Source organism: Cariama cristata, unplaced genomic scaffold (assembly GCF_000690535.1).
Source record: "Cariama cristata isolate BGI_N322 unplaced genomic scaffold, ASM69053v1 scaffold30117, whole genome shotgun sequence".
Classification (NCBI taxonomy): Eukaryota; Metazoa; Chordata; class Aves; order Cariamiformes; family Cariamidae; genus Cariama; species Cariama cristata.
The window spans coordinates 85,029-96,566 of record NW_009625528.1 but is presented as its reverse complement, the minus strand read 5'-3'; the positions used below and the strand labels follow the sequence as shown (position 1 = coordinate 96,566).

Below are 11,538 nucleotides of genomic sequence, written 5' to 3'. Positions count from 1 at the left end.
GGGGTCTCCCGCCCGGCTGCGTCCCCCCAGCCTCCTGCCCACCCGGGCTGCGCAAGGATCCACGCAGGCCCCGCTCCGCACAAGCGCAGCTCAGCGCTCCGTTCTGGTCAGACGGAACCGCAGCCCCGGGCCACCTGTGTGACCAAAACCAACCCGACCCCAGAACACCGTTTTAGCCAGATGTAACCGCAACCTTACTGTCCATGTCTCACAAATGAAGAATCTGATACACCTATTTCATTGCACTACTGTAGTATGAAAAATAACTTTTTTTTCAGGATGAGATGTATGACCCCACGTTCAGCGAGAGTTTGGACTCTGACCGGATAAAACACCTCCACGTGTGAAGTGCGATGCCTGCTCACACAGACCTAGGCACTCACCTACACACAGCTTATCACATTTCAACATGACTCGTCCAAATAATCTTTTTTTTTTCCCCCTTAAAGTTGCAGATTGACTTTGCTGTTAGTTTAATCTGTCTCCAACAATAAAAGACAAAAATACTTTGGCCTGTGGGCGCTGGCTGATCTGTTTCAATCTATGCTACTTTCCTGCAAGGTGAAGACAGACAAGGGTATGAACTGCTCACCGAGTGCGCCTAGTCAGCTCTTAGAAATAAGAATTTTATTTAAGAGGGGAGGTAACACCCATAAACGTTCACACGGCAGATGAAGGTTCCCTGCATCCTCAAAGCATTCGTACCAGCATCCATACCCAGTGAAAACACCAAAGTCTTCCAGGCCACAAAGCCCTTTCTGGCCCTAGTTTTGAGAAGACCGAGCAAAGGAAAGTTTGACTCAAGTCTCTCCTGCCTTTTGCATTCTCCAGGAGGAAGAACTGACAGACGGTCAGATCTATGGGCTTCTTCCAGCCAAAAATCAACGACTGCTATTAACCAGGGGCATGGCGGCGTGAGGAAGGTTCATTTCTGAACCTACAGAATTCTGCTGCAATGGCAGAGGCCGATTCTTGCTACCAGAGAAGATTTGTGTGTATTCAGGTACCTACAATTCCCCTCAACACTGAACCCTGGCTCACAAACACAGATCAGTAAAAGTATGTAACGTGCAGATCGATGTTTGGAGGACTCTGTCTCACTGCCAGGAGGAACGAAAGCCTTACCTGGCTTATTCTGCATACAGCAGAAATAGAACCGATGGGGGCATTCACTGGGAAGAGTTAAGTGTCCAAGTGTAGACACCATTTATAATGATTTAAACCCTGGCAAACAGAGTAAGAAAAAGAATCAATAATTACCTTTTAACAAGGACAAGAAAGAGTTTTCTAAGCAGGGTATTAACAGGGAACACTCAGAGAGAACAAGTAGTCAGTCTGGAAATCCTTACAAGAACTGCTATTGCCAAGTTCAGCTCCAAAGGCAGGAGGAGGCTTATGGAGTACCAGAGGAGGATGAAACCAGACAGGCTTTATACCCAAGTACATACACTTTTCTGAGAAGCCTTGGATGCTCTCTGCAGGACAAGGTAACTCTATTCTGTTTTGCTACATGAATCACATCAAACAAACCCTGAAAATGAGCTGCTTTAGTGTAAACTTCATGCTGACATGATGGCAACACATGAAAGCCTTGGGTTATGAGCCCTTACCCTGACAGCTTTGGACACAGTAACTTGCAAGACATAAAAGCTGAGACTTCTGTTTAACACAGACATGCTCCCAATCAATTTTTACTTATATGCTGTCACTACTGTGAGTTAATCATTCCTGTAGCAGTATCTTAGTGTAGCTGTCACATTATTTCTGCAACAAAACGGGTATGTTTGATGTGTGGTTGGCAACACTCTCAACACTTAGGGGACATGTGCAGAATTGGAATGAATAGCAGGAAGGGTGTTTCTACGCAGGAGGCTAAAAGTACAATCAGCAGCAAAAATTAGCATATCTGACAGCAAATAAAAAGGTTAGAACAAAATCCTATTACTATAAATGACATCTCCCACAGTTATGTCTCATTCCTATAAGAAACTGATTCACATGGGCATTAGCAAGAATAAAGAATACACTCCACGTTTCACACATGTATAGGGACAATTTCAGAACTCCAGCCTGAAGCTGGCTGCAGGCTACATCATCCTTCCTCTCCTTGTGTGGGTGTGAGCTTACAAAAACCACAAACTACGACAAGAATAGGAAGCAATCCATGGGTGTGAGAAAAAAAAACCCTCTTCTGCAGCTTTTTCTTACTTCTCCATATAGAAGCAGAAATCAAATGGTGTTGGGCACCCATTTTACTGAGCTGCTGTCAGCTGCAGTTTAGTCCAAAGAACTCGTGTCTGTTTTCCAGTGGTGTGTAACTGAAGTTAAAGCTGACTTCCAGTGAATCTAAAGAGCTCACATGAAATAGTTCTTCATTTTAGCTTAACACCTGCAGCAGAGTAATTTCACATACCAAGCATCTGCTTCTCTATTACCAAATTTATCCTATTCTTAAGGATGTGACTGACATTCTTTGTCTGCTCTATCATCAGCTATTATTAGCACCACACAAGAAACGCAACAGCTTACCACTTCCACGGAAGCCATTCCCGTGTCAAAAGGATCAGTAAACCGCTTCTCATGCCACAAGCCCACCCCTAAAGCAGATCAAGCAGTATTTCGTGCAAATATGATGGAAGTAGAGTGTACCTCGATGAGGAAGGTGTATGAAAACTGCAGATTTAGAGCAAGGCAGAGAAACTTCACAGACACAGAATGAAAGAAAAAATGGAAGTGAATAATTCCCATGACAAGGGGAAGGGGAGGGAAAGGAGAAGAGATGATGACAGACAAAACATTTATAAACAATGATCTCACCTGGTTCTTTCCAGATGCAAGAAAAGAATTTTTCAGGTATCTGCAACTTAATATATTTGTAACCATAATAAACAACTCACTTGTCTGAAACCGTTTCGTTAACTCAGTGTGATGAAGCAACTCAGCACTGCTAAATACTTGATTTTCTTGTTCAATAATAAATCAAAGTGGACAATAGATCTGCATCCCTTCTTAGTCCCATAGTTGCCTTGCTGGTGTTCAAGAAATCCTGTGGCCCACCTTTACTTCATATTCTAGAATTCTTTCACCAATAGTTTTTATCTGGGCAGATACCAGATCTTCCACTGCTTACTCCCTCACTCTTGTCTCTCCACTGTAAACGTGTGCAGCAGTGACAATGCCACCACACACCTCTAGGCACAGCTAATGGAATGTGTGCACCTATGGAGCTGTATAGACTGCCGGAAGACCAATTAAATTTTTACTACAATTAAACAGCTTAAAAAGCAAAGCATTTTTTATGCAAAGCTGCACGGCTTAACATACCAGTTTAAACTACTAAAAGTGTATGCTGATTGAAGTGGAGCAATGTAATACACGTGGGATGAAGGAGCAAAACGAAAAGCCCCGTGTTGTGACCTGGTCCACAGTTTGACAAAACTGGAGATCCCTTGATCAAACCTACAGTCTTTGTGTTCAAATTGCTAAAATGAAGGGAGAATGCTCAAGGAAATAGGCAAGACACTAATAAATAGTATGAGACGATGGGAAAATACCACTTAGATTAAACATTAAGCACAAGGCTTTCATAAAGTAGTAACCACTAAAGGCTATTACACACTAGCTGGAAGGCCAATTCTTTGCAAAGATGCCTCCAGTCTGGTTAAACCAAAATGGAACCATTAGTAATCTCCTGGCCTTCATATCGGTCTTTAACATTTAATTTCCAAGCAAACCACGCACAGAGTGTCACAAACGCATTATCACAGACTCACTAGTATCCTCAACAAGTTCACTAGTTCCTAACCCCATTTGTGGAGATGGGCTCTTAACCAGTGTCTGATAAAAGCCGTCTGTTTGCAGAACACTTGAAAGAATTTTTGACGAGCTGGATTAATTCCTTCCTCATAGCTAACAAAGGAAGAAGGAAAAGAAAGTGAGGCAGAAGGAAGGAAGACATTTACAGAGCAAGACGAAATATTTCTATATACAGGATGAACTGCACTACAATATAACACAGTGACTGCATTATATATTGGTAACATATAATGGACATTGCAAAATGTTAAGTAAAACAGCCGTCTCAAAAAAACCAGTTCCTCAAACTCAACTTTTACCCGTTCTTACTACTCAAATCAAATGAGATTCCCAGTGGGCACCAGTGAGGCCCTTTCAGGCTGACGGTCTTTTACTTATTCTCAGGCAGGAATACGAGACAAGGAAACAACAGCACAAACTGTCTCCTTTAGGCTAAAAATGCTATTAATAAAGTATCAGAGAGAGGGGGAACAACTGTAGAAAATATGCTTCACACTTTCTCTCCTCACTTGGGACAACATTATTTAATGCAATAAATCATCTTGAATTGGCAGGAAACTGGAAAGCAAATCTTGTTTTGAGTATATTTAACATTAACGGGCACCTTGAAATACAATTCTAGAACACAGCACCAGCATTTCAAGAAGGTGATCTCCCCAAATTGAAACAATTTATGTTGGTTTCTCATACTGGAAAAAAGCAAGCTGCAATCACTTTTCACTGCATGAAATAAAAAAAAGTCACTACTCCCAAATTATTCAAACACAGAGCACTGTCTTACCTCTGTTGCACCTCTGCACATGCCTCACCTCTGCAATACCCATCATATTGAACAAAAAAGACGCACAGCAACTGTGAGCAAACTGATAATCTGGAACACCAGATTTCTTGAACAGAGCTAAGCACAGCTAAGTAGAGCTTATTTCAGGGCTAGCAGAAATCAGTGAACAACAAGAGAGTGCAAAAACCCCCAAAACACCTCTGTAAATACACCTAAATACAAGTGGTTTCTAGCCTTCCATCAAGGCTAGAAACAAAGCAGAAAGAAAAGGTTGTTTCACTTCAGGGTTCAGAACTGCAACAGTTAAATCATCATTTAAGAAACATCACACAGTATGATCTTTGTGACAAAGAAGAGTAAAGAATTTCCTCAATATACGAGACACTAATCCAAAATCACTTCAGGAAGAGTCTTCGTGCAGATTTCTTTGACATAAATTGCATTTTCTTCCTATATTTAATTTCCTCTAGCTTACGCTTCATCTGCTATACTGTATGATTTTTACTCTCTTTTTTCACGTTTCATCTTGAAAATCTATGCTGTTAAATTTAACCTCTGCATTTCCCTGTAATTCCCTTCTCTCCAAATTAACTGTACCCCAGCCGAAACCAGGACATCAAGCCAGAAGGAATTTAGTGGTTTTATCCATTTATTGCCTTTGACGACCGTTCTTTTCTTGAGCGCCTTCATTTTATCATCAGCATATTTCTGGCAACACAATAGTCTGAACTGACCCAGTATTCCATACGTATCTACACAAATACCTTTTTTTTCTTCAAGTGAGAGTATGACCTCCATATGATGCTGCCTATATGAGCATTGGCCTTAAATCATACAGTCAATTGAAATTGAGTCAGTCCAGACACACTCTTCGACGGCACAGTTTGAGATTATGTGCTATCTCCTAACATGTGCTACCTTGTAGTGCCCAGATAGGTATTATTCTCCTTGTAAAATATCATGACTATATATTTATATTAACTTCCAAGAGTCCACTGCTGCGTATGTTCCATATTAAGATGCAGCTGTTATTTGTTCTGATGCACTTAATGCTATTTCCTTCACGTATAACGACTTGGAGGACAGCTTGTGTGCTGGCCAAAATCCAATATCCGAAATACCACTGTAACAGCTTAGTAAACAGTTCAACATTCATTTGACTCAAGAATGCAATGATATTTGATGCTTAAACACATCCAAAGAGACAACAAGGCTGAGTGTTTGGCTACAAAATCACTAAATTCAATACCTTATCTATGTAGCACCAGAGCAGCTACTGACCTGGGGAGTGCTGGGAAGTTGCAAGCGAGGTCATGGAATTGGAAAGGTTAAGGTTAGCAGTAATGCTAAGTTGGCTTTGCACTGCGGGAGGATATGGAGATGTGGGTGTCAGGAGAGATTCTTCACTGGTTTCCTCATCAATTCCAGGCAAATATGTGTCAATCAAGGCATCAAGAAACTTCACTATGAGCTCAGCGTAGTCTGGGATTTGTGTTTGCTGTGGGTGACGGGAAGAAAACAAAAAAAAAAGAAGACTGGTTCTTTTCTTTCTACTTTTCTGTCAATATGAGCTTTGCCCCAGAACTCAACTCTAGTACCACACTGGTTTTGCCTGAAAATTTGAAAAAGCATTTGATGTTAAGTATCTGTAAAAACTGGTTTGTGGTCTTTTCCAGATTAATCTAAATGTACACATTAAAGATCACTTGTAGGCCTAATTTCAGTAGTGCATGGAAGCACAAGGTCAGAAAAGAGAGGCTGTTTCATCCCCGAGGGGAACTGCCACAGCTACCTGTGCCTAACATGGTATTAAAAGCATTGCCTATGCCCCCAAAGCCTAACATCCAGAACTCTGCCTACTCTGCTCATCTAGTTCTTGTCACGATGACTAGAGAGAACAAATGGCAGTACAGATGGTCAGCGCTCCATTTATTTGTTCTGTTGAAACATAAAATTTAACCTTACGGAATTATCATTCTTATCAAATTGATTCCTTGTACGGTATGATACACATAATAAACTGAAGACTTTCTGAATGATACTGCATGTCCAAGGCTCCTTAGTGAACTTGGGAGCAGTAAAAAGGTGAATTTACACACCTGACTGCTGTTACCCAGCTTTGTTAATTTGACCTTACCGAGTCTATCAACATATCTGATGCAGGCTCAAAAAACTATTTTAGCTCTAAAAGTGAGCCTTATAGTACTAACTTGCACATATAAATTCTATGACTTGTCATTTATCCCCATCTTTCCTGGAGTGCCAATGTGCTTTATAGAGAAAATGAAGGCAAAACACTCATGAACTTACATACAGTGTACTTTTCTCACCTTAGAAAATGGGCCAGCAAACCTCCATAATCCGTTAAATCCAAAACCTACAACAACAAATTGACTGTTACCACAAAAAACACAGTTCTCAACTAACAGAAAACAACGAGAAAGTACACATAGTACATCACTTGGATTTACTTAAGCATGGAAATGAAATATTTTGGTTTGAAGATGCAACACTGAATTTTGTCCAAACTACATATAACAAAACTAAGGCATTTTCCTTTGTATATTGAATACCTAAGTTGTAAAAACCCTGAAATCTCAGAACCATCATATAAGAAATTCTTGATGATATTTTAAAAGGTAAATTTAGCATGTGAATACACATCTCATTTTTAAAAATATGTCAACATTTAAGTTTTTCTCAACTGTGGTCTGTTTCCCATGGATCTTCCTGGGATGTTTTTCATTAAGGACCATAAAAAAATATTTAGGTTTTTAATGTTCAAGTGTCACATGGAAGTGAGCTTGGGCACTGAAAAACAAAGGTTACTGTATGGAAACTACCAATAATTAAATCAACCCCTAACTGACAAGGTAAACTTATTTATCACCACCATTTGTGTTTTGTATTTCTTTAAATTGGTTAGTGGAAACAGAATACTGAGTTTCAACTTCTTTTTACTCACACAGATGGTAAAATCCTTTTAATATTCAGTGCACAACTGCAGCAAGCAGTTTTAATATTCATGCCAGTAGTCTTTTTTTTTAATATGCACTCTTTATTTTTACTAGGATATATGAAGTTGGAGAGATACCACACAAGACTGACTAACTATTCTATTAGGGCTGCAATTCTGAAACATTTTCCATAGTAAATCTAACTTAAAATACAGTAGTTTTTTTTTAAAAATGGAAAAATATTTACTCTGTAGATAAGATGTTTGGTATTGAGGTGGAGACTCTTCATGGTAGACAACACTCTGAACAATACCATGAATTGGATTCAACAAATTTGGATCCTGGCACAGCGATAAAAGGGTATTGATCTTGGAATCCAATAAATTATGCCTGAAGAAAAGAGAAGTGGCTTATTTTTTGTTTATTAAATAAAATAAATCTGCAATAGCAATAAATAAATAGCAAACAGCAGTTAAGGTGGGATTTTCAAAATCTCAGTGATTTTAGAAGTAGAACACAATTCCTACATATGTTTAGTGAGGACTCTTACAATGTGTAACACTTTCAAAAAATTGTACTAACAATATAAACCATTAACCTAGCATTTTCAATTGCAAATATTTTCACTATTTTCAGCCACAAAACTATTCACTGGATTTGTGTACATGTCAGAGCTGCAATTTCAAAGCGGCTTTTTGAACTTGTGGCAGTACTGTCTCATTTGAGCTCTGTTGCAAATCTCATGCATGCTTTTTCTCTTTTGATATAAATGCCAGTTACTTACAATTGTGGTTTCAGTAACTCACAGAACTTGCATGTACTTTGACTTTATGAAGCCAGAAAAAGGCAGCAGAGTTTTAAAATCATGCTCAGGTCAGTTTTAAAAGTCTACTCATCTTAATTTCTGATAGTTGGGTTTCCCTCAGATATACTGACTCCAGCGAATACTACTTTTAACAGGTATCTAAAGAAATGCATCCAAAGAGTATCTCGAACTATGCTTTAAATCAGTTTTGATATGCAGCTGGGGTACTAATTAAAAAAACTGAGTCTGACTGGGGCAAAAATAGTATTTAAGAGACAGTTTATATTGACATGTATAGAAAGGTACATGAACGTATTAAAATGTAATTTGCTTCTCTGCAGTATCAAGTAAAGGATAAAGCCATGCTAAGTCACTAGACCAGAGTAATGGCAGCAATGACGCGGAAAGATGTTGGAAGCAGCTGATGGCTGTACAGAGAGGCTCCCTAGCAACAGCCCTACGGAGTCCTCCCACGCTTTGCCAACCTGCCCGAAAATCTGACGCTGAAGCGGGCTTCTGAGGACCATCTATAGCAGTGGTATCTCAGGATGCCTATTTTAGTAAGAACACTATATTTGTTTAACATAGGGAAAAAGGACAATTCTCAAATTGCTACGGACATTTGTCTCAACAAGCCATGGACAGACTGCAGCTAGTAACCTCCAAATGAGTAGGTACCTTGTACGTGCTTGTCCTGGTCCAGAGACCTTTTAAAGGAAGGGCCAAGTACAGAGTCACTGCAAACAGAGTTTTCGATACTTACACAACAGGAAAGACCTTTGGGAAGACAACACTGGCTTCTGCTAAATACTCATACAGAATCCGCTGGTCAAACTCATCAGTAGTGTACTTCACTAACGTTGCCTGTCAATCAATGTAAAGGATTAAATTAGCATGCTTCTAAATGTAATTTGAGTAGTTACAGGCTTGTGTTGTTGCTGTAGTTTAAGCTTTTAAGACTTCTGAATAACAGAAAGCAGCATTACAACAGATTAATTTATGTCCTCTTTGGACGTGGAATCAAGTTATTTTATGTATATCTGGGAAACAATAAAACCAGTTAGTAATAGCTTCTCTTTTGGCAAAAAATGTAGCTAGGCAGTTCCTGACCAAAGTGGGCAGCGGAGTCTTTCTGAATTATATCAGGAACGGTAACTGTATTGGTACATCTGAAGAAAGCACAATCATATTGTACCTATATTACCAGTTAATCATTTTTAAACCAAATTATGCTGGGATTCCAACAATTTCCACTTCTTAACTTTTTAAGTATAATATATTAATATCCTTTTATTATATAAAATCAGTTTGTGACAAAAATCTGCCAGGAAAAAGCAGCATTGTTGGACATGTTCTACAAAACAATACAGAATAAAGAAAATTCAGTATTTGCTCTCAAAGAGCATTTAATACATTTCTGAAAGTGATTCCTAGAAAGCTGGAAGAATGGCAACAAAAGAACAGACTTGCACATCACAGCGAATCTGATCTCTGAGAATTCAGAAACACTGCAAGAACATGTATGCTTCATTGGAAGATGAAAGAATATCAGAAAATACAGACAATACACAGAAAGCAAGCTTACAAGAACTGTAAGCAGCAGTGCTTGAATTTTTGGGTCAGTCAGAACTTCTTCATCTAGGAGGACATTTGACTCAGAAACAGAAACTTTTCGAAGATGTGGGTGTTGCTGCGGTGATATTCTCTGGGTTTCTGCCAGACAAAAAAAAGAGCAACTCATCCAAAGCAAAATAAATCCAAACCAAAACAGAATTAGCTCTTGCACAACAAATTCAGTCATATGCAAACTTCAGAGTTCACCAGCCTTTTCATAAAGTATAAAAGCAACAACTATGCTGTAATACTAGCAGCACTAGACCATTACATGGGATGTATTATCAAATGGTAAACAATAACCCCAATTTGCTATTCAGTGAAATACAGGCCCAGGGGTGGTAAGTACCATATTCAGGGTCAGGCAGCAGACTGACATCAGATACAAGAGAAGAACCCTGGTCTTGCATTGCAATTGGGGATGGGGGCACTGGAAGCAGATGTGGGAGAAGATGAAGAGAGGCATTCTAGGCATTAGGTCACATTCCATCTCCTGCAGAAATATGCAGCTAGGGCTTATTAACTTATAAAAAGCCAAATTTTATTTATTTCATTTCACTCCTGTATGCAGTACTTCATAGCTGCCCCTTATTCTGCACCTGCAAACTGAGCAACTGTAATTCAAACCTCAGTTGCCAGTGATATAGAAGACTGTACTCTGCAGAAGCCACTGTTAAGAAAGATATTTCTCCCTTACCTTGTAGTAACCTAGGCAAATAAACATTGAATTTAGAAATAATTCTTTGTATATATATACAAAGCATTTATAATTAGTATTATTCTTAAAATGTTAGTCCTGTTTCTCACCCATTTCATAATCATTTTCGGCTACTCTCCTCATTTTGGGAGGCGTTGTGATTCCAGATTCCATGTCTTGCCTTTTAGGAGCCTTTGTGTCCGATATCAAATGGTCAAAACTTTTCCTTGTACCTAAAAACAATTTATCAGGCAATTAAAAACATTAAACCTAAATCCATATTCTAACTTTTTCTGATTTTCTGGCCAAGCTACTCTCCTATCTACAATGTATTGATAGGAATCTGGGGGCATTTTCACCATTTTCAGGGATGGTAGAGAAAATATGATTACACCATGCCGCTCTCCATCACAGTTTCCAAAATGCTTCACAATACATATGAGGAAAACATGCAATTTACTCAAATATGAAAGCTGTGGGCATGCTATGGTTTCCTGGTCAACACATCACATTGAATAAACATGCCAAAATGTGATTACTGAAAAGGAAGCAGTAATAGGATTGTAATGAAAAAGATGCCCCTCTTCTTCCATATATACCATATAATGTAAAAGGGAACCCACAAGTTATGCAAAGCAACTCATCTTGTTTCTCTGATACTCAGACTTTGCTTGTAAACATGATGCACTGAGAAGCCATGAATAAAAATCAGATTGCTTACAAAACATCTAAAATGTTTTGGGACCATCTCTTCTGGCATAAGAAAGAGTATTCAATATAGTAGCTAAGCTAAGGTATTCAGCTTCTTGGGTTTGTTGAAAGAGGGCTGGTGGCAGAAAATTGGGACTATGACTCTTTAGCATCTGGA

General features: G+C 39.0%; 1 protein-coding gene across 1 annotated transcript in view; it reads right to left on the bottom strand.

Moving 5' to 3' along the window:
- Positions 1-5,878: 5,878 nt before the first annotated feature.
- Positions 5,879-11,538, bottom strand: part of NF1 (neurofibromin 1) — a gene marked incomplete at its 3' end in the record, with an annotated part of 88,950 nt that continues 83,290 nt past the window's right edge. The window contains exons 53-58 of the mRNA XM_009703641.1: positions 10,781-10,903; positions 9,945-10,072; positions 9,123-9,223; positions 7,802-7,944; positions 6,928-6,974; positions 5,879-6,095 (exon numbers count right to left, since the gene is read on the bottom strand). Of these exons, the coding sequence (XP_009701943.1) occupies positions 5,879-6,095; positions 6,928-6,974; positions 7,802-7,944; positions 9,123-9,223; positions 9,945-10,072; positions 10,781-10,903 (759 nt within the window). The remainder of the gene's footprint in view (positions 6,096-6,927; positions 6,975-7,801; positions 7,945-9,122; positions 9,224-9,944; positions 10,073-10,780; positions 10,904-11,538) is intronic.